This window comes from Neolamprologus brichardi, chromosome 15 (assembly GCF_056152115.1).
Source record: "Neolamprologus brichardi isolate AB-2024 chromosome 15, ASM5615211v1, whole genome shotgun sequence".
Lineage (NCBI taxonomy): Eukaryota > Metazoa > Chordata > Actinopteri > Cichliformes > Cichlidae > Neolamprologus > Neolamprologus brichardi.
The window spans coordinates 17,551,085-17,575,698 of record NC_142118.1 but is presented as its reverse complement, the minus strand read 5'-3'; the positions used below and the strand labels follow the sequence as shown (position 1 = coordinate 17,575,698).

Below are 24,614 nucleotides of genomic sequence, written 5' to 3'. Positions count from 1 at the left end.
CATTTAATGAAGCCCTGTTCTTACCACTTGCTGTGATCCATCTTTGATGCATGTTGGGTCTCCTCCACTGTGTTAATACTGAAACTCGGTTTCCATTTTGGGGAGAAAGACGACTTTACAAGGGGTAAATTTGATGAGCTGGGTGGGAGGCAAAACCTCCTCCTCAGTGTGGAGTGAACGGCACACAACAGCATGAAGAGTGCTGAAAGTTCACTGGTGGATGCCTCCATAGTTTACTCTGACAGCTGGACACTGGAAGATAAACTTACGACTGCCATGAATTTTGAAGAAACGATGTGCATACATCTCATAAGACGTACGCATACATCCTCTGACCTGATGCACTGCCCTACATACACTTGCCTTACACTGATGACAGCTGCTAACTGGACCATAATGGATCCTCGCTATTAAAATCAGGTCAGCCTGATATTTGAAATCCAGGATAAAAATTGTACGGAGAAACTTTTGAACAGCATCTACAATCAAAGTTGTCCAGATGTAAAAATGAAGACAGCCATGAAGGGGAAACTAGCCAAGTATAAATTGTCACTAAAATTCACTCATGTTTAATTTTCTAAAATCACAATTTGGTCAGAGTTACTCAAACAAATACTGCTTCTAGTTAGGATTAATATAGGACATACAAGACTATATTATACTTGACTTATTGAAACACAGTTTAAAAATATGAGACTTCTTGTGAGATGGCAAATCATCCCTAAAGTGGTTTCCCAAGGATAAGACGAGACCCAAGAAAGATAAAGCGTGGCAGCAATTTTTGTGCCAATGCCGCTGAACTTAATGTCTTTTATTTCTGATTTTATTGTTCTAATTAGAGATGGACCGATCCGATATTACGTATCGGTATCGGTCCGATACTGACCTAAATTACTGGATCGGATATCGGAGAGAAATAAAAAATGTAATCCGATCCATTAAATATCAAAAAAGCACCTCACAAAACTTGCAACACGGCGTAACTCGGCTCATAACCATAGCACGTTGCAGCAGTGTGGTCACGTGATAGAGCGGCTGTGTGTATTTGTAGCCTGCTAGCAAACATTTCATCTCCAACGAAGTTATCTCAGAGAGAAGTAAAGCAAGTGTGTAAGTTCATCTCTGAATGTTTGTAAAGCATTCCCGCGTTAAGCTTAACAACCGATATATAGTGCAACTGCCTCTTCTCTCTCTCTCCTGCTGCTACTTTAATCGTGAAACTGATTAATGATCAGCTGATCGGCTTTTCTGTCGCGAGTCCGTCTCTCTTCTTTGTTTTTGGCCCACTTTGCACCAGAAAGAGGAAACCAGCGGCTGAACAACAGCAGCACTATTAAGCTTGATAAGCTGTTGTTAGAATTTATTTAATATTACTTTCTACACCAGGATCCTTTTCTATGCAGCTGACAGCTGGTAGCTGTGCAGGGGCGGATCTAGCAAAGTTTAGCCAGGGGGGCCGATAGGGCATGAACAGGGAAAAGGGGGCACAAAGACATACTTTTCTTTCTTATTCTCATTTAAAGCTTTTAATAAATAATTATCTGACTCTTACACCCAAAGTTTTAATCTGATGTAAAATGTATAGAAGTCCATTACTGTATATAGTAACTGTTAAGTCTAATATACCCTAGTAAGCTATAGTACTTTTTCCTTTGGGAAAGTACCATCTATGCAGTCTGCAATTCTGTTGAAGAAAGATGTTGAATCTATTTAATTATTTTTGAAAAATAATTTATTTCTGTGAATTTTTTTTCACCCTGCATCAAATTAAAGTTGATTACATTGATTAAGCATCATGAGGAACAGGGTGGGGGGGGTTCCCTATTTTCTTTTGCTGGGAGTTTGCAACCCTATTAGTTAGGTTGCTTAATATTTCTGCTAAGTACTCTTTAAAATACCAGAATGGGGAGGATGGTGTAGGTTTAACTTTATTAGATTGATCAGTGTTGCTGATCTATGAAATATTTTGGGTGCAGTGTGTTTTTTTTTTTTTTTTTTTGTTTTTTACATACAGGTATAACAGAATAGCTTTAGTGTTGTTGTTGTTTTTTAACTTGAGTATGAACTTATACAAAAGCAAGATATTAAAAAAACAGTTTTATTGATTAAAAAACACACTATATCGGATTCATATCGGTATCGGCAGATATCCAAATTTATGATATCGGTATCGGTATCGGACATAAAAAAGTGGTATCGTGCCATCTCTAGTTCTAATATGAAGTTACAACAGTCTGATGTTACCCAAACCAGTTTAACTTTATTGAACTGAAAAGTTTCAGCTATTTTTGGTCACACTAGGCAGTGTGGAAGTGATGCAGAGCCTTCAAATAGCAAGGGTTTGTGGTTCTACAGACATATTAGACAACTAGGACACTTTCCTGAATCATGATGCCATTAATCTTAACCTGTACCAATATTTATATTCACAATGTTTTCTTTTTTTCTTAAATAAATGCTAGCTCACCACTTCCTGTTGCTACCAGCAGCAGAAACCAGGCAGCTCAACTTAACATGCACAAAACATTTAGCAGCTTAAACCATTGTCACTGCTAATGTTTGCTAATTTTTACATTTCAGTCATCTTGGTATGTTATCCATGATCCCTGTAGTCTGGATTTTAATGGTATTGTTCTTATGTTGCTATGAGGTGTCGTTGTGCAATCTCAAACAATTTTGTGCACTACGTGGCTGTGGTTTATTCACAGACTCATTACCAGCAAAGGGTTTTACCTTCATGATAAGAGCCATTATGAAATCCTGCATTGACTGACACCATTCATGATAAACTCTTAATGGTGTGATCTAGTGAGTCACTGTACTTCCCATGCACCCTTCCCTTAGAAATGGTAATTTTTGGTGACTCAGAATGTGTTTGGCTTAGCAGAAATGTCACATGCACACTGACATCCTGCCCGCTCTCTTACCAGAGTGCGCCGTTGTCTCTGCTCTGTGTGTCGGTAAAGTCTGACTCCAGGAACGTGTCCTTATAGATACGTCCCACCAGGCAGTACATGTCACTCGCTACCTGCTCCTCGCCTTCCACCAGGGGCAGCATGATGTCCAGGGCTTTCTGCCTGTCGCCCGGAAGGTTCCTTCTATAACCACACACAGGAAAAACCACAAAAAAGCATGTAACAAGTTAATAACTAACCCCCCAAAACAGCTTTGAGCATATCTAGAGATATCAGTGGATTTAGGTTTGTGATTATTAACACTTATTAATCTTAAAGGGGACTTTTATACCAGTGTCCATAAATTCACTATATCAGTAAGCTCCTTATTCCAGTCCCTTATCAAACTTTCAAAACACTCAGAACTTAATTACTTGTTCTGAGTGAAAATGTATCTTCCTTTTGTTTAAATTCTGCTTGTGGTCAAAGCCCGAAAGGGAAAGTACTTCTTTTCTTCAGCAAGGTGTCTAGGCTCAATGGTATCAGGTAAGGGTGGCTCCTGTACACCTCCACTTGAAGGTTTTATGGGCACACCCATTTGGAATCACACCCAGAAGTTTCTGGAGAGATTATATTTGCTCATTTAGCCTGAAAGCACCTTTGCATCTCACAGACAGTAATAGAAAATTACATTCTCCACTGCAACCAGACTTTGGAAAGGCAGAATTTAAAAAACAATCAAAACTGATGCAACTAGTTAAAATATATTTCATATTTTTGCATTTATAAATGTTAATATTTTTTGTATCATGCTTTACACACAATCCAGGTCAGCCGTGCTACAGTTCCAGGGAGATTTGACTTATCAGGCATGTGGTAGACATGTCATGAAGAGCACCCTGCTTTAATATTTATTTTACTCCAAATGGAAAAAATAACGAACAAAATAAATGTCGTGCTGTGTTGGAGCAAACTTAAAACCAGCAAATGAGATCATAAACTGTGGTCATTGAGGTCACAAAACAAGTGAGAAACAGGAACATTTTCTTATAGACTTCTATTAAATCTGTTTTCAATTTACAACCAGACGTGTTACCCCCTACTGGGCATTACAAGGAATGCAATTTTGCCCTTGCTTAACTCTTTAGACCGGCAGGCTGTGCTACTTTTTTATGCTTCAAGCAGACGTGAGCTACAAAGATGAGTTAAGCTCGATTACTTCTATGCATATCACATCTCATATATGCATTAAATCCATTACAGACCTGCATTTAACTTGTACTGTACGCTCCCCTTTGAATCACTATTGTTGAACAACTGTCTTACATAATCACACCAAGAGTTAATGTATTTTCAAAGCCTAAAGGGTAAACATTAAAATGGTACACGATGGCATTTAAAATACAATTTCTAGAACATGAATAATGACTTATAGTTTTACTGCATACTTAAAAGCTAATGAGACTCAAAGAAATGGCCAAATGACCATGTATATTCTCAGGTGTATAAATAAATAACTGGTTTGAACTCAAAGGAGCTTGCAAAGAAAAGCGTCTGGACTTCTTTAAGTTACTTGAAGACGTTTCACCTCTCATCCGAGAGGCTTCTTCAGTTCTAAGGTCAAATGGTGGAGAGTCCCAGATATAACCCTAGTGGGCGTGTCCCCCCAAAGAGGGACAAAAGGACCCCCTGATGATCCTCTAATCGCCTGAGCCAAGGTGTGGAACTGGGTGTGGGTCCCAATCAGCCAGAGTTTCGGGTGGGTTCATTGTGAAACCTGGCCCCACCTTATCATGCGAATTCCTGAGGTCAGATGGCCCAGGATGTGAGTGGGCGTTAAGGCGTCTGGGAAGGGATCTCAAAACTGGATTATAGATGGCAGAGAGTTGGTGTCGTAAACCACCGCCTCTGTTCAAAGATGGTCGCTCACAGTGGACATAGATGGCTTCTTTCACTCCTCTTTCAAACCATCTGTCCTCTCTGTCCAAAATGTGAACATTGGCATCCTCGAAAGAGTGTCCTTTATCCTTAAGATGCAGATGGACAGCTGAATCTTGTCCTGTGGAGGTCGCTCTTCTGTGTTGTGCCATGCGCTTGTGAAGTGGCTGTTTGGTCTCTCCAATGTAGAGGTCTGGGCATTCCTCGCTGCACTGTACAGCAAACACCACATTGTTAAGTCTGTGTTTTGGCGTTTTGTCTTTCGGGTGAACCAGTTTTTGTCTGAGTGTGTTGCTGGGTCTGAAGTACACCGGGATGTCATGCTTGGAGAAAACCCTCCTGAGTTTCTCTGATACACCGGCTACATAGGGGATGACAATGTTGTTGCGCCTGTCCTTCTTATCCTCCCTCGCTGGTGTCTGATCTTCTTTTCTGTGCCTCTTTGCTGACTTTAAAAACGCCCATTTAGGATAGCCGCACGTTTTGAGTGCTTCCTTTACATGTGTGTGTTCCTTCTTTTTTCCTTCAGGCTTAGAGGGAACATGTTCTGCCCGGTGGTGTAGGGTCCTAATTACTCCAAGTTTGTGTTCCAGAGGGTGATGGGAGTCAAACAGGAGGTACTGGTCCGTGTGTGTGGGCTTCCGGTAAACTTCGATGTTGAGGTTGCCATTCTCTTCAATGTGCACAGCGCAGTCCAGGAAAGGCAAACTGCCTCTGCCTCACCACCACATATTTCAAATACAACGAAGGCTATTACAGACAAAAACATGGCTGTGCCATGGGCTCCCCCGTGTCACCTATTGTAGCCAACCTTTACATGGAGGAAGTGGAAAGCAAGGCTCTTGGCTCTTTCAAAGGAAGAGTACCCAGCCACTGGTACAGATATGTAGACGACACCTGGGTCAAAATCAAGACACAAGAAGTGGAATCCTTCACTGCGCACATCAACGCTGTGGATAAAAACATCAAGTTCACCAGGGAAGACACGAAGGATGACTGTTTGCCTTTCCTGCCGTACAGTGCAGCGAGGAATGCCCAGACCTCTACATTGGAGAGACCAAACAGCCACTTCACAAGCGCATGGCACAACACAGAAGAGCGACCTCCACAGGACAAGATTCAGCTGTCCATCTGCATCTTAAGGATAAAGGACACTCTTTCGAGGATGCCAATGTTCACATTTTGGACAGAGAGGACAGATGGTTTGAAAGAGGAGTGAAAGAAGCCATCTATGTCCACTGTGAGCGACCATCTTTGAACAGAGGCGGTGGTTTACGACACCAACTCTCTGCCATCTATAATCCAGTTTTGAGATCCCTTCCCAGACGCCTTAACGCCCACTCACACCCTGGGCCATCTGACCTCAGGAATTCGCATGATAAGGTGGGGCCAGGTTTCACAATGAACTCACCCGAAACTCTGGCTGATTGGGACCCACACCCAGTTCCACACCTTGGCTCAGGCGATTAGAGGATCATCAGGGGGTCCTTTTGTCCCTCTTTGGGGGGACACGCCCACTAGGTTTATATCTGGGACTCTCCACCATTTGACCTTAGAACTGAAGAAGCCTCTCGGATGAGAGGTGAAATGTCTTCAAGTAACTTAAAGAAGTCCAGACGCTTTTCTTTGCAAGCTCCTTTGACTACGATGACCTGGATGACTGAGAACCTTCACAGACAACTGGTTTGAACAGATTGCATTAAAATGAGCATCACCAGCAGCATGCATGTGCATGCGGAGTAGGTGTGTGGAGCAGATAAATATGTGTGTTTTGCGTGTGAGTAGCTAGGGAACAGCTGCAGAGGTATTGTTATTGGACACTAATACCAGGCACAGAGGACGCCACCAGGACCTTAAATTACAGAGGTGACTGGGTTCATTAAGAGAATGCCCAATTTTATTTAACACTGTGAAGTTCCAATTGTACCACAAGTGTTCAATGAGGGACTAAACGATCAGTTATAACTGACCTGCGAGGAAATAATTTGAGACTCTCTAACAAGCAGTCGAACTGGAAAATAACAAAGAGAGAAGAAGGAATCTATTATGGTATTAAAGAACGAGCGATAACCTCTTCAGGTGGTAATTGCTTACATTACATGGATGTTAACCTTTTCACCAGGTGTCAACAGAAGACATGTTTAATGCTGCTGTTGCATTAGTAACAGGAATGCAAATAGGAAGATAGACTGAATTATAAATCTCACAAGTGTAATTGACTGTCATCTCAGTTGTCTTGATTTATTAGCTACACGAATTATGTTTAATATACCAACTGTTTCATATAGAAACAGTTGCTACAGGTACATGTTGAGTTTTCAAATCCATTATCTTTTTCTAAACCGACATTTAAACCACAAATGTCAAACTTTAGTTACCAGACATAATATTATGACCACTGACAGGTACGTTAATAACGCTGATTATCTCTTCATCAATGCACATGTTAGTGGGTGGAATACATTAGGAAGGAAGTGAACATTTTCTCCGCAGAACTGATGTGTTAGAAGCAGAAAAAATGGGTAAGCGTAAGCATTTGAGCGAATTTATTCTGACAGAAAGTTGTCCGAATACACAGGGCATTGCAGTTTGCTGTGTATAGGGCTGCAAAGCGGCAGATCAGTCACGGGACCCGCGTTGACTGCTGTCCACCACCGAAAGCGCCAAAAATGGCAACGTGAGCATCAGACCTAGACTACAGAGCAATGGAAGAAGGTCGCCAGATTCATCTTCGTCATTTACTAGAGGAACACCTGGTACAGTGTCGTTTCTTTTAATGTAAAGAACTGCAAACCATAGTTTTCAGTCACGTGACTGAATCACTTCCCTGGCAGGCAAACATTAATCCACTATGACCGGAAAGAATGACAGTATTGCAGGACAAAAGTGTTGTTTTTTCCACTTGTCTCAGGCCAAGACTATTTGGATCATCTATCCGTGGAGGGAAAACAAAGATTTAAAGATAAATCTGAATTTTGGGGACTTGTGGTTCATATTCTGCCTTTATTTAAATCCCTGAAAGTGGCGACAGAGCTCCAGTTCAGTGACATCTACATCAGTCTTGTAGAGAGTGACTCATCCTAAACTGCTGCCAGGATGAAAGCTATCGAAGTATGTACAGCTACATGTAATTTCAATCTAGATGGGTAAATAATACTGTCGTGCGAAAGGTGAAGAACAAGAAATTTTTCATCGTTAAAGCAAAGATAGCTTAAACTAGAGCCCTGGAGTAAGTCATTCTGTCATTCATTCTATGACTCTGGCTTGATGGATGATTTTCTGAGACGTGCCTCTCGGGATTTGTGTCCACTCCTGGTCTGAAACCAGGGAGTTTTTGCATATTAGTTGAACGCTTACACCATTACACTGTGAAGCCACTTTAAAAGAAGCAATAAAATACATTTTAAAAAAGCAAACATAAATTAAATAAAATACTGAACTGTGATCACATAATGGTTTCCATAAGACTTCTCTCTGCAAATGCATTCCTTACTATGTCCCCCCCCCCCCTTTCACACAGACTGTTTACCTGCAGGGAAATAAAGCCTGTTCAAACACGATTGGTCAACAGAAGTTGGATCACAAATAGAGACCAGGAAGCTTGTGGTTAGGTGCTTGACTGAAGGTGGGAGGGGCGGTGGCCTGTCCTCCTGAATGCATCACAGAAAATGTAAAACGTTCTAATTATGAATGCTAAACAATACAATAAGTTTAAAAATGTATAGCTTTCCTTGCAGTGTTTTTACTTTACTTTTTAATGTGATATTCAAACAAAAGACAAAGTGATACACCGCTTCACACATGTAGAGTAATTTACTGATTTCCCAGAGATCTATCCCCAGTTGGTTTATTTATTTCTGATTGAATTTTTCTGATTTCCCAAGGCACCCCCCTAGCACCTAGACCAACCTTTGCTTTAGTATTTTGAAATCAAAAAAGAGATTTCTTTTTTAGCTTTTCAGCAGTTTTGAAAGAAGGAGATAAATGCTGCTGTCCTCAGGTCAGTAAATAGTTTGGAGCGTCTATAAAAAACAGCATTTTGAGATTACAATTGGTGTTGCACACATTTTATTTTATGTAAATAACAGCTAAAGTATGGATATGACAAACAGTATTTATTAATCGGATAAGATAACAGATTGTGTCCAAAACACAGACTTGGGAGAAGAAATGAGAGGTGATATCCTGCAGAGTTTCACACAGACAAAATGTGTGACAGTCATGAAAAAAACCCTCCTTATTAACATAACGTGGCTTCTCTCCAGGGCGTGAAGGTTAAATAAAACATATGAGCTGACAGCTATTACCATGGAGACTGCCCAGAGGGAAGAGCAACGAGGGAAACAAGATCTGCTCTTCGAATGCATCTCTCCGCTTCCCTCTTTCTTTTCGTCAGAGTGCTGATGGGTATTTGGATATGGGGATTTTTTTCCTCGATCTCGTCAGGCTCTTAGCAGTAAGACCTGCACAACAGGCCTCCAAGCAGAGCTGAAGACTCACATGCCTGAGGCGGAAGCCCCTTCAACCCACCAGATTCATTTAGAAGCAGAGCACCTACTTTAGATCAATGATTAAGTGCCTATTAAGGCTAAATATTGATAATCTCAAGGCATGGTGTGGGCTGCACGCTGCTTACTAATGATTTATACAACTGCATCTCAGTGAAGGAATTCATTCAGTTTCATACTCAGAACAGAGTAGATTATTTGACTTTACTATTCTATGGTGCCACCTTCTACAAACTATTATCCGAAGGCAGTTTATGAGTAATTTGAATAAAAGCTTTGAAACAGGCTTAAAAGAAGAGATTGCATTTCCAAGGATATAATTCTACTTCTGGGTGATCATAAATACATAACATAGAGCTGCTAGTGTTCTCTTTAGCAATAGAGGCAATAGCTAGAACATCTATGGGCATGCTCAAATGCACAGAGGCTTCAGGGATGAGTGCTAACGATTGTGTGGAAAACATAAATTCTAAAAAGGAGAGATCTGCTTTTGTCTGATCATGCAAATCAAATATTTGGCACTTCAGCACAATGGTGCAAAAATCACGCCTAGCATTTATGGTGTGTAAAATCATTCCCAGAAATCTTACAGGGGATACCAATGAAACAGAATATGCATGTGTGTGCTTCCAGATATGCGATATGCTGTGTTTGTGTTTTTATGTTTAGTTTTAGTTTTGTTTTTATGAATTTTTAGTGTTAGTTTTAGCTTTTGGTATCGTGAGAACAATAATTACACAACAGTTAGGATGATTCTGATTCCTGCTTTCTAGTTCCCAGATGCTTTAGTTCTTGTATTAAAGTTCTAGTTTTGTTTTTATGGAGTTTGTATTTGTGTGTCTTGTCCACTCTGCTGTTTCTGTTTCTCTGCTGTGTATAAATAGTCCTGTCCTTCTTTTTTAGTCATGGTGTTTGTGAATCTTTCCCTCATTTTCCCTGCCTCCCTGTTTGAATTTAGATTCCCTGTTGTTTTTTGCTTTTTTGGGTATATTTGTATTTTCTTTTACAGTGTATCTTACCTATATTTTACCTGTGAGCTGTGTAGCAGAATCCCTATGTCATTACCACATTTGATATTACTTTGATATTACTTTATTAGCAGTTATTCAGTGCCCCCCAGCCCCCCCCCCCCCCAAAAAAAAAAAATGTAACTTGAATATTAAAGTATCCAAATTAAAAATACTCATTATGCAACTTGGTGCATTTTAAAATAATGTGTATCATATCATTGGATTCCAACTGCATAAACATACAATCTGCATGTTGCAGCTTGTATGTGGGGATATGTGGTGCTTTTTATACAGTTTGGCAGGTCAGTTTTATAATAATACATGGTAATTTATTCGTTTTTTTTCTATTTATTTGTCTTTAAAGTCGCTACTAAATGCATACAGTAAAATAAAGTACAGTAAAGTAAAGACCAAAAGTCTCAAAAAGAAGATATGACCTATTTACCACCTTTAGTGCGCTGAAAATCTATTTCTCCCTCCCACCAACAAGAACAAATCAGACAACAACACAGTTACACCACCTGTGGCATAACAATCTCCTGGAACAGCTATTGTATTTATGCAATGGTTTACTTGCTGAATAGGTAAACTGACATAAATGCCCTCCTACCCTCTGCTCATGTCGACCTGCTCTAACACTGGAGGATACAACTCAACCTCACCAAAGACACAGAGTTTTCCATCATTACCACTCATTCAGTGAATTGGTCTGACAAAATGTCTCGGTATGCCGCCTCGAGCTCGCAAATGCAATATCACATAGTGGGAATGGAGCAGCTACTAACAGCGAACACACGGGCATCTTGGCACCCTACAGAAACATTTTCCATTTGCTGCCAAATTAAAGAACAGCGTGCTTTATTGCTGTTTGAGGCAGTCACACCATGAAAACCGCAGGAAGTTTACAAGAAAAGCAGCTGGTGAGAAACAAGCAGCCAAAACCTCCTGTTTTGTACATCTGTCTCTTCCTGAGACGAGTACTGTAGCTAGACGCGCACCAATAATGTCACAGCTGCTTAGAGACATACATTTAGGATTTCAATACTGCTCTGCTAACGCAAGATAAATGAAACCGCTAGAATATATTTAAAGAAAACCCTGAACACCATGAAAAATACTCTGTGGCAGCCCTTATGATACTTAGAGAAAAGACCAGGACAAAGGAAAAGAGTGCATTTGCTTCACTGTGTTTAGAAGTTTTTATTCCAGGAAACCTGGGTGTGTTTTGTGAAAGGTACTTAAAGAAAAAGCAGGTGTGTTTAAGTGCATGTCATCACTTCTCTTCAAAATGTAACAAAATCTTTTTGATACGGTTAAATATTCTTTAGTTTCACATTCTGATAACTTAGTGATATCTTAGTTTACTCTTCATGCATCAATAAAGCATCTAGTTTTATGTAATTTAAATGAAAGCCTTTCAGCGTGGCAAAATTGCCCATCTCTATGACAACATCTGTGTGAAGCATCTCACCAAAGATTTCATGAGGCGGGAGAAAGTCAAAGACTGATAAATAACTTGAAATATATAAAGGCCAGCGCCTTCCCTCTATTTGATGTCCCTTATTCAGTACTCGTGGGTCACACCACAGTCTGTTGGAGCCTGACCATCATTCTCATGTGAACTGCGTAACGAAAGTTTCATGTCTATATCTTAAACAGTTGTGACCCTATCAAACTGTCAAATTATGTGATGATCACTGCAGTGAGCGAGAGGGATGACAGGCAGAAAAGTTTTAAGGTTTATATTTCCACATCTATAAAATAAAATATCCAACAGAACAGGCAACCACAGCAACACGAGTACAGAAAACAGGGATATGCTGAATATACAGTGTTAGTAGGTGTTCCCGGGACTACTTTTCCCCACAGTGACAGATTCAAAAGGTGAACACAATACCAGCGACACTGTGGAGAACACACATTACTCAGATGTCAAGGGTCACAAAAACCAAAAACACACACTAAAAAGCTCCTACTGTAACATTTTTCATTAAAGTTTTTATCTGTCAAACTGAATATGTGTGCATGCTGCAGGGTTTCTGCAGGAAAGGTTTCTGGGGGTCAGTTTTGGCTCAGTGGACTGGCAGAAAACCTGTTTTAGCCTTGCAACTATGGCTATAGAACACTTCTCCAACTCCAACCCCCCGACGCATGTGGCAAGGACTCCAGACCATTACAGACTACAGGACCACCAAACCCTCCCCCACATCCTCTGATGTCTCCTTCCTCAACGAGCTCAACAACTTTTATGCTCATTTTGAGCGAGGGAACCCAACAACTACAACCAAAGCAGACATGACGCCAGACCACCAACCTCTGACTCTCTCCCCCACCGATGTAGGAGCAGTGCTGAGCAGGATTAATGTCCACAAGGCTGCCGGTCCTGATGGCATCCCCGGGCGTGTTCTCAGAGCGTGTTCTGGGGAGCTTGCAGGAGTGCTGACAGACATATTCAACCTGTCCTTGGCCCACGCTGTGGTACCGGCCTGCTTCAAATCCACCTCCATCGTCCCGATACCCAAAAACTCCACCTCATCTAGCCTCAATGACTACCGCCCAGTAGCCCTCACCCCCATCGTCACAAAGTGCTTAGAGCAGCTGGTCCTAGCACACTTCAAATCCTGTCTCCCCCCTACCCTGGACCCCCACCAATTCGCATACCGTCAGAACAGGAGCACAGAGGATGCAGTCTCCATCGCACTGCACTCTGTCCTCTCACACCTGGACAACAACAACACCTACGCCAGAATGCTGTTTATAGACTTCAGTTCAGCATTCAATACAATCCTCCCCTCACAACTCATCAGGAAACTGACAGACCTGGGCATCAGTTCCCTCATGTGCAAATGTTTACTGGACTTCCTGACCAACCGCCCCCAACATATCCGGTTGGATAACCATTGCTCATCTACAATCACAATGAACACCGGTGTACCACAAGGCTGTGTGATGAGCTCTTTCCTCTGCTCTCTCTTCACCCACGACTGCAGACCTGCTGGTGGTTCTAACACCATCATTAAGTTTGGAGATGACACCACGGTGATTAGCCTCATCAGTGACAACGATGAGGCCGCCTACAGGGAGGAGGTGGATCGTCTGGCTGAGTGGTGCGACACAAACAACCTGCTGCTTAACACCGAGAAGACCAAGGAGCTCATCGTGGACTACAGGAGGAATGCTGACCCACATCCACCCATCTACATTAAGGGGACGGCTGTGGAGCGTGTGAGCAGCTTCAAGTTCCTGGGAGTCTCCGAGGATCTCATCTGGACGACCAACTGCTCCAGGCTGGTCAAGAAGGCTCACCAGCGCCTCTTCTTCTTGAGGACACTGAGGAAGAACCACCTGTCCTCAGACATCCTGGTGAACTTCTATCGCTGCACCATCGAGAGCATCCCGACCAACTGTATAACAGTCTGGTACGGGAACTGCTCTGCCTCGGACCGGAAAGCGTTGCAGAGGGTTGTGAAAACTTCCCAGCGCATCGCCGGAGCACCACTTCCTGCCATAAAGAACATCTACAGGAAGCGGTGTCTGAAAAGGGCTGGGAAAATCACCAAAGACCCCAGTCACCCATCACATGGATTCTTCACCCTCCTGCCCTCTGGGAGGCGCTACAGGAGCCTCCGGACTAAGACCACCAGGTACCGGAACAGCTTCTTCCCCACAGCTGTCAGACTCCTGAACTCTGCCTCCTGACATCTGACCCACATTAAACACATGAACTGGAGATACAAATACCCACAAACACCTACACACACAATGGACAACTGTACCCTCAAACATACAATAATAACATGGACTGAACCACCACTCACAACCACTAGCACTTTATATAGCCTCTGTAGAAATTATCCGCATATCTCACTTATCTTAACTGCACTACTGTATAATTCTGTGTAAATAATCATTCTGTACAATACAATAATTTTTAATTCTACAACTGTTTATAACTTGCATAGTTCACATTTCTGTATAACTGTATATCTCATATTTCTGTATAGTTTTTCATATTTATATCCTGTTCATAGTCTGTAAATACTTATAGTTATAGCATATTCATAACATACTTCATACCGTGTACATTATAACATACCATAATAGGCCCATTTCTGTAATATACTTACATATCTATATTATTGCTAATATATATTTGTAATATATCTATATCATGGCTTAAGCACTTCTGGATGAATGCAAACTGCATTTCGTTGCCTTGTACCTGTGACATGTGCAATGACAATAAAGTTGAATTCTATTCTATTCTATTCTATGCAGGTTGGTGGTACAGGTTTACACTGTGGATCGCTATGACACGTATGCTCGTTGCCTTACCGATTCAGAGCAAACGCGTAGTGGAACTTCACATGTGGATGAGCCATGGGGTCAAAGGTCGGAAGCTTCTCCAGAGTCTCTACCAGCTTCACGATGGACTCATAATCCTAGAAGGTAAGAAAAGATCGGCTATTGAGCTGTTCCTCCTGTCACTGGTGTATCTGACATCAATGACACTCTTGTGATGTCACAGCTTTGCAAGTTAAGGAAAAGAAAAAGAAAGGAGGAAGACGTTTGCTTTCAGCGCCACCTGGCAGAAAGGCTTTCAGAAGTCACAGAAGATAACATAAAGTGCACCAAAGTCAGTGTAAGGAGCAAGTTAAATATGATCTTGTAGGAACACCACCAGTCACTGCTGAGCATTGTGGGACTAGTGCCCATGTACCTCGGTCCCAGTGCCCTCCAAACACACACTCTAACTCATCAGTGTATTTAGCTGCTGCTTTGATCCTCAAGGGAGAGTTTCTGATGTCCTTTTATTTATTATTTCTGAGACTCAACTGTCTGTGTATCACAAAAAGCACTTCAATAATTGAGCTGCCTCTTCATCACATTTTTGTTTCTTGTAGTCACCACAGCCAAAGCACTTTGAATAATTCAGCACATCCTCAATGCTTATTGTTCTAATGAATGATTCATTAGACTGTGCACTGCCTATGGTGAGTGGGACGATCTGGACAGAGAAAGCCATGGCAATGTGGAGACTAAAGAGGAGAAAGAGCAGAGCGTTTAAGATGAACAGACCAAACGCTTCGCCTAGAGCGCTCTACAGGCAGTCTGCAAATGGCCCCTGTTTGAGAAAGTGGCACTGGTAAATGGATAGTGGAGATAGATTGAAGCTGATTCAGTAACCTTGCTTAAATTTGTACAGCAGATGTGTACAGTCGTTTCTTTTTCAAGGTCAGGGACATCAGCACGCACATTCAGTGCATCGGAGTTGACAGCTGGTTTAAACTTGATAAGGTTGTGGGTGATTAGCTAAATGCCTGAACATTTATGGAGAAACTTTTTGGCATGCCCTTTTCAAAGTAAAGGCGTGGTGAAATTACCATGTTGAGATTTTGTTTTGTTAGTATTAAATAGTAACTATTTCTTCCCATTTTTGGTAATTTTATAACATAATTACAATCACAAATTTTAGGTAATTGGTTTTTAGAAAATGTAGTAGCAATTAATAAATCAATACATTAAAAAGTCAATTGAAGTTAATTGTTATCTGTGGGCATTTGCTCATTTTTTCCAGTTTATTGTAGTTGAAAAATCTAGCTTAGTATTCACTGCCACGAGGTCATGCTTAGACGCTGCCAAGGAAAATCAGCTGATGGTTCAGCTGTACATTTCGCAATATGCAATTCTCTAATCTCATATAGGGCGTGCCATTTAAGCCTTTTAGCCCGCCCACAGTTACAGTTTCGACAAGCAGCAGTGTGAGCCTCTCATTTCATGCTGTTTCCTGCCTAATCAGTGTTAGGGATTTTTGTCACTGACACCTGCTCTGCTCTGCTGTGTGCTGGAAGTCTTGCTGTTGCTCTCCGTGCCCTTTGCATTCCAAGTATGCACAATGAAGGGCAAGGAAGTCCCAAAACAGAGCCATGCCAGCAAATATTACAGCAAATTGAAAATAACAATCTTCTCGTGACTATACTGGTTCTGGCTGAACTGAACGTTTTGTACTTTTGAATGTTTGTTCCAAAGAAAACAAGACATCAACTTTCCTAGGAACCTGTCCAGGAAATGTGTATTTTTCAGTATTTTTGAGATTGTTACATAGAATAATAAATAATTTAACTGAAACTAAACAAATACATAGCCAAAGTTTATTTTTAAGACTGCTGCCTTATCAAAATCGGCCTATCATGAACATTTTTTTTTTATGATTTTTGATGTTGTAGCACAGATGGATGTTCAGATTAAAGATAACTGAAGTCCTTATCTCAGGCACACAGCTTTGGCTTGCACTGTGTGTTTATGAGGGGCAGCCAATGAGAATAAAAATGGCCTAAAGGAGGAGAAGCTGAAATAACTAGTTTCAGACATGGAACAAAAAGGGGGGGGAGGGTGCACCAAGACCCAGTACATGATAAACAAGGACCACTGAAGCACAGCCCCTCTGGTTGAAATACCCAAAGGCAATACACATAACTTGACAAATGACAGCAATATGTTGGTGTTCAGGAAGTCCACACCCGACAGATGTACCTGGATGTCCCTGTACGTAAGCAGCAAATTTATGACGACATCAACTGAAAGGCACTCCACGTTGTCCAGCCGCTGCTGGATTCGGCTCAGCTCTGCAGCCAGTTCCAAGCCAGTGTAAAGCTCCCGGGCTTTACGGATCTCATTCAGAATCGTCTCACGGAAATACTGGCTGGAAGACACGAAAACAAACAAACATGCATTTATAGAAAGAGAAGATTGGCTTGCATGTATATGATCGACAAATAGCAATACAAAAATTTAGTAAAAAAACGTTTTGCATACTTTAGGATCTGCTCCTTCAACTCTAACACAATTGGACTTACTTTTTTCCCTGCATTCTCACACTGTTTTGCATAATTTCAGATCATTCCCCAGTGAGACACGAGCTATTTTCATCTCATATAAGTCATAAATTATTCACTGACAGATGAAGGGACCAATAAACTTGATAACTTCAGATATTAGTTTGATGGATTTAAAAGCAGAGCAGACAATTATACAGTTAATTAGCTTAAAGCAGAATTACTTCCAGAAACCATATTCTTAAGCTCTTAGTTGTTCTTTAAAAAACACAAATTGATGAGCAAAAGAATATTAAAATATATGAGGCGGTTCAGGTGCTTCCCATATGGAAAATAAATAGTAAAAACTTATAAAAGACTTGCATAAGATGTGGCCTACTTCATATAGTGAATCATATAAGGCTTATATGATTTACTCATGAAAGTAGCTACTTTCTCATTACTTTCATATATTGTTTTAGTAGGTATCCAAAACATACAAGTTTCATTTATAGATTTTTTCAAAGGATCTTATATCTGTTTTCACTCTTGTATGCTTTTCATACAAGTTTCACACAAGACAGATACAAACTTTATAAGATTTATATATATCTTTTCCATATGGGTTAGCAAAAGCCTGTCTGTAGGATCTTTTAGATTTTCACCTTTAAAACCGCAAAACTGAAAACCTTCATAAATTCTGTGAATGTGGACCATCTAAATTCAATTAATTAGTATTTTCCAGTTGCAAATTGTGTCTTTTTTTATGCTGAATTAACCCTTCTCATAATCTTCTCATTTTGATTGTGGAAAAACCATGTGTACTGGCATTAAAACTCAAAAGACTGATGCAGATTATTGTCACTCCCCAGCCTCTTGTATGCTGAACGTAGTGTACTCTAGCTTAAAATGATAATATTAAGACCTAAATGCCAAATAATGACACAGTCTACACTCTCTATTCACATAATTAAGCCTTATACACAATTTTGAAAAGACTCATGCAGTGATGAGGATTTGCTGCCATAACCAGCAAATCCTGGGGGTCAACCCTGTTTGCAGGGAGTGATTAAAGCCTAAATAATAACCCAATACAAGCTCTGTTATTAAATAGTAAATGTGTTTAATATGAATAGGCTGGCTAATATTTTCCTGTTTAGGTTGTTTTTCATAAAATATGAATAACAAATCATGTATTCGCATATTATGATCTGCTGGAGATCATCAGTTTGGTGTGTCCTTGCTGGAAGGAGTATTTTTAAAGACATAAATACATATATTTGTTTCATGTGAGACGGCTCTTGTAATTCAGTAAGCTTATCTGTCTTCTTGAGACTTCAAAACATGGTCTCGACTTCAATATACACCCAAAACAATATAGTGCAAACACTGAATTACAAGTGTAGGATCTTCATACTTTCCTTTATGCCTGTCTCCAGGAGACACAGCCTTCATCAATCTACATGATTTTCTTTTCTGCCTGTAAAACCTGAGTCACTATTCCTGGAGATGGACTAGAAATGACTGGCTGCTGTATCGCCTATTGGCAAGAAGGTCTAAAATATTACCCCAGCAACTGAGCCAAACAAATGTGTTTTTTTCTTCTTCTCTGGTTTCAAAATGTAAATTACCACATAAGTAAGGCTGAAGGATCCACGCACAAAAAATAATTAGAACAAGTAAAAATAGGATGAGTGGGATAATAAAATAAATGCCTGGCGTGCTGAAAAACTTCTAACAGAGCTGCTCAAATAGAAACATAATGTTAAAATGCTAAAAATGGTAATGCTACAACAGCTCCTTCCTATTTGTGAACTTTCACCTTAATTTGCACACAGTATAATGTAATTTATGTAATGAAGCAATCATTTGGGCACTGCTTACTATTATGAAAACATATCACAGAGTCATATTGTGGGCATTTCTCATGCACATTATGACTCTGTGATAAGCAATAGTGATCTTACAGTGCTTTCAGAGGATTATCTTGTCAGGAGCTTTAAATAGATTTTCTTTCTCTTTTGCTTCCCTTTTCTAGAACCCATTGCTGTACTGTCAGTATCTCCTTCATTAGTAACACTAGACAACCTAAATATAAAGCTCTCAATATGTTCACTAACACTATTTGTCTCAGCAAAGCCAAAATGCATTAAGGTTCAAATCTCTTCTGTTTCAATGTGTAGAGTTTACAAAACAGAAACTTTGAATTTTTACAAAAACAAAAAGGAAAATTGTTACAGGAAGCAAAGTAAATACAGAAATAGCTAAAGCTAAAGCAGAAACTATATTTACTGTATTGCATTTATTCTAGCTGAAAAACTGTGCACACTCTGATGAAACATGATAGTGGGCACAGTCCTAACAGCTAACTTCAGATTGTTATTCCACACAGCATGCTGTTAATGTCACTTCTAGCAAAGCTCTTGTTGTTAATCTTAGATTAAACTACTGTCCCATTTGCAAACTAAAGATTAATTTCTGTATACTGTAACAACAGACAAATTACTCTGTAATCTGCCATAATATCTGCCATATTGTGCAAATAAGCAGGCTGTTAGTACTGACACTGCAATTTCACCTGCATTTTCCTCTAAAAGTTGTTTTAATGATGTAATTATTGTTTATACTGCATAAATGTGGTGTAGTTGAGAGACCTGGAAGAGACATCAAGAATCGTTTCATGAAGAACCGACGGTGCCAAATATGTAAATTAATATAGTATATGTTACCCATTTCAGCATAATAAAATCTGTATAAATGCCCAGTGGCATGATACGAAGCGAGGGAATATATGTGTTCAAAGTTTTGACCAGTGCATGTAAAAAGGTCATAACAAGAAACTGGCTAAAACGTAATCCTCCAAGGACAGCTCAGCGGCTGGACATGTAGCAGAAGAAATATATTCCATGGAAAACAGACTCATTCGTTAAGGGTTAAAGCAACATGCATAGAAAACTATGGACCAAAGAGTCTGTTCAAAAGTCAAAACGTGCGTCAAATCTTTGTAAAAGTACTGATACTATTTTATGTCATGTTATATTTTTGGACATATATTTTATATTTTTATATGTTGCCTCTTCTCAAAGGAAAAATTAGAAAATGTCACACTTCATGTGTGGACTGTGTTTCCTGAATGCATTAATGAGAATCTACCATGGCTGGTGCAACCTTTCTGGAACAAGAGTTTTATCTTTGTGTTGCTTGTTTTTACGGCTCATAAATAATGAAAAAAAAAAAACAGGTTATTGCCCCCTACCACACCACTGCTGCACCACAGTCATGCACTGACACACAAAACCCCCTCAACAATATTTCAAAATGACAGGCAGTCGATTTTGCAAACTCAGGTGCAAACAAGTCGGCTATTGCACGCTTGTTTGCACCTGACTTTGCACCAAAGGAGTAGCAAACTTGTCCCAGTCGGCACCAGTGCAGTACTTTCAGAAGCAGCATTTTTAGGTCATAAGCAATGTCTTAACTAGGGCTAACATGTTAGCTATCACAGTATTTTCTGTGTTTGCTGTGCAGGAGAATCTAGCTTTTATCATTAGTCCTTTGTAGAGCATTACTGACCTCATAACCCGGGTGTCTCTATTGTTTAGCATCCCTGCTTGTACGCTATTATTGTTGAAATGTCTGGATTGCCTCAATAGGAAGTTTAATTTCACTTAATACAGTTTATATTTCTATTACAGCTGTCAGATATAAAGCGGATATAAATAAGCAAAATATACTTACTGGGAGTTGGCTTGCGACACTTTGAGGAGCTGGATGAAGCGGTCCAGCAGAGGCATGCAGATGGGACCCAGCAGCATCTCGAAGCTGGGCTGCATCAGCTCGGTCAGGCCCTTCATCAGGCTGCCCTCACAGCAGTACACCTTATTCTGAGGTGTCACCATGTACGGGATGAAGGTGTAGTTAGCTGAGCATGTCTGTTAAGAGAGGAAACAAAGTTCTGGATATCAGATATCAGCACATTTAAACATCTGTGAAATTTATTTTTGTATGAAATTGTAACATTTGCCCAAAATATGTGTGTATTGGGTTTTTATAAATCATAAACCATACTCAGTAGTCTTTTAAATGATATATATAATTTACTTTTCAGCAATTTAAAAGACTGATGTGAGCACTCCAGGCAAAGTTTCTGCAAACAAACATCTATTTCGATAAGTTAGGCTTAGTAGCTTTATGAAAATATATGAAACTATAAATCAATCCATTTTCTTCTCCTTATCCAATTCAGGGTCACGGGAATGGGGTATGCTTGAGCTTATCCCAGATGCCATGGAGAAGGAGGTAGGGGTAGACCCTGGATTCAACCCAAAACCGTCTTGCTGTGAGGCAACAGTGCTAACCACTGTGCTGCCATTATATGAAACTATATGTATGCAACGATATTTGTAACATTTACAGACTATGTGTAGATACAGCATCAGATTTTTAATGTTTATTGTAACATCTTTGCACAAACTGTATCAATAAAACCATCTTCAACTTTGTTCTTTCTATCCGTTTTGTCACATTTATGCAAAATAGGAGCTGGGCGCTAAAGTCTCAAACCTTAGCTTTACTAAAGTGTACAAAAAAGATAGTAAATGAGGTTTACTATCTATCAGAATATATAGCTTCATTTAAAAACTAACGTATTGAAATTGTTCAATAAACTCAACTTCCAGCTGATTTCAGTGACCTGTGCAATGAAACATTACATTGTATAGGGAGGAAGCAGATTGCCTGGGGGGGGGGAAGTCTGCAGTAATTTCCCCTATTTAAAATGGTTTCGGGTAATTACATGAACCTTCATCTCTGATCTCCCTATTCACACAATAGTGTTTATGTAGCACTGTCTTCAGTGAACTAGTCTAAACAGGCAGCAGAGGAAGGTGAGATATGCAACAGCTTCATTAGGAGGTGCTGTCTTATAACCACAAACACTTACAGCACCTCATTTTCAAATGTCACTCGCTCAAGCTGCCTAGTGCACAAGAAAAATCGAGCAGCAGCAGCTGAAGTCTCCCTGCTCACCTGCTGCAAAGCTCTACCCTGTTCTTTGCTCCAGCTGTGCAATTATGGAGTAATTGTGTGTAAAGTCTGTTTCAGGTTTAGCCGCACTAGTAGCATTTAAGGCCTTTTTCTTTATTCACTTAGCTTTAATACTTGACAGCCGTTATTGTGTATCTGTATTTGCTTTTTTAACTTGACATTATTTACACCGCATTCTTGATGCTTCTGTCGCAGCGGCCCACCACTGCTGAATAAACAAAAAGGAAACCCATGCGTGTGGTGTCTACAGACAGAGGAGAAAGAAAGAGCGAGAAAGAGGCAGGAAATCCACAATTAATATCCTCAAGAAACAGCACAAGTCCTGTCAAGAAGAGCTATTCTCAGACTGTGAGATATGTGGTGAAACAACACGACCATCTGAAGGCGGTTGGGCTGCAACCCAGCTGCATCCTGATGACTTTAATAATCTATCATGCTTTCGGTTTTTCAGCAACCTCGAAAATACGCTGCTGCTGCTGCTTTCAGTGCCAAAAAAAAAGGAAGTAAGAGGAACATGTGGCATTGAAGCAATGAAAGCCAACCGAAGATAACTACTTCCTCCTGTGCAACTGTGGTTCATGACATCACCAGTAACTGCAGAGGCAGTGTGTGCCTTTCAAAACAAAAAAAAGACTGTGACCCCTATTTCTTTTAGGTGTGACAGGTTGCAAAATGCTGATGCTATATTTAGCTTCTTTGTGCGATTCATGCTGTCATGGGGCTCACATGACAGATTTGTTTTCACACGCTGATGCATATTTCAGTGCGGCAGCAGCTGCGGGTTATTTGAAGCTAACCTCCAGTAGTCCTTTACAGGTAGCAGGTTTCCGAGCTGATACACATGTGACAACTCTGGCTGATGAATCCAAAGAATAAGCCAGGTATTTACAGAGTGAGTCATCTGTTTAGTCAGTCTTGCCAAAGATCCATCTGCTCATCTTCACTTTCAGCATCAATGTTCTCGAGCAGCCTACTCACTCACCTTCATCGAGCCTGTTTACACTCCTTTAAAATGTGTTTTGGACAAGTGGACTAAAGCACTAAACAGAACCTGCATTGCTCCTGAGGTGTTGTGGGGCACATTTGGGCTCTGTATGCTTTGTAATGTAAATCATAATTTGTCCTGAACTATTCCTAAGCAGGACAAAAGATAACATGTCACGGTGTCCATTCTTGCCTGCAGCTCATGAAGCATTTTGCTATAAAATATGGAGCCTGGCTGGCAACAGATGTCGCTTTTAACCTTTGTTGTAAATGATAATCAATAACTGAACATGAATATAGGAGAATATCTTGGAGACACATGTGTAATCGACCATTCACTCCAGTCAACAGTCTCCATGGATGTTGTTTTGTGGGTTAAAACCAGCCATCTGGTCAGTCTAGTCAAATCCCATTGCAATTTGAACCAAGTACTACCTAATTTAACCAACAATCAATGCACTTTCAGTCTGAATAATGTCTTAATGTTAAGCAGACATTAAAAGTAAGAATTGTTTCAGAAGTTCAAATTGATGTCTTTAAAAATTATATTGATATTTAATTTAGATGGGAAATGGTTGCAATGATGTAAACATTTATTCGTGCGAGCTTCCAGAAAGTTGAAACCGCTGTTCCCAGATTCTGGCAGGTCACCGTGGTGCTGTGGTTAGCACTGCTGCCTCATAAGAAGAAGTTTCTGGATCAAATTTGCAGGTCGTTTGCAAGCTTTCAACGACCTGACAGAACATCTTTTCACATTTCACTTTTCAACCAAATCTCGATGATGCTAAGATATCTGGCGAAGTTGTAAATGGGCTGTCCCACTCTGATCTAATAGCCAGAGATACAGTTAAAAACTGAGTCGAAACAGGGTAATCGACACACACACACACACACGCACACGCACGCACACGCACGCACGCACACACACACACGCCTATGCTCCTATGGGCAGCAAATGCAAATAGAAATCAGTGGGGAAAGTAAATGAAAGTGTAGTGACACAGAGGGACATTTGTGTATGTAATTACAGTAATTGAACATACACAAAGAGGCTAATTACCTGGATTTCAGTTATAATGGTAGTGAGCTACACACACAGTCACAGACAAGTAGGAGCACATGCTTTTCACTGATGAGAATAATCAGACATATCTGCAGCTGCAGAGTGTATTTTAAAGCAGTCACAAAAAAAAAGGAAATGTATTTGCAACACTACAGAGGGAAGATCAACCTTCTGCTTCCTAAACAATAACAATATATGCAATCAGGACCTTAAACCAAAGATCTTCTTGGGTTTAGGGAAGTTTGAAGTGCTTCTGCTAACTCCAGTTGACTGTTACTGTTACAATGCTTCCATTCGCTCTCACCACTGTATTGTTTTTCGGCTTAACAAGCAGCTGTTTCCAGTCGAAGTGCTTT

General features: G+C 40.3%; 1 protein-coding gene across 1 annotated transcript in view; it reads right to left on the bottom strand.

The window, feature by feature from the left end:
• map3k5 (mitogen-activated protein kinase kinase kinase 5) overlaps positions 1 to 24,614 on the bottom strand; it is an 85,131-nt gene that overhangs the window by 32,353 nt on the left and 28,164 nt on the right. Inside the window, exons 4-7 of the mRNA XM_006792721.3 lie at positions 20,904 to 21,097; positions 16,885 to 17,053; positions 14,686 to 14,792; positions 2,928 to 3,098 (exon numbers count right to left, since the gene is read on the bottom strand). Of these exons, the coding sequence (XP_006792784.2) occupies positions 2,928 to 3,098; positions 14,686 to 14,792; positions 16,885 to 17,053; positions 20,904 to 21,097 (641 nt within the window). The remainder of the gene's footprint in view (positions 1 to 2,927; positions 3,099 to 14,685; positions 14,793 to 16,884; positions 17,054 to 20,903; positions 21,098 to 24,614) is intronic.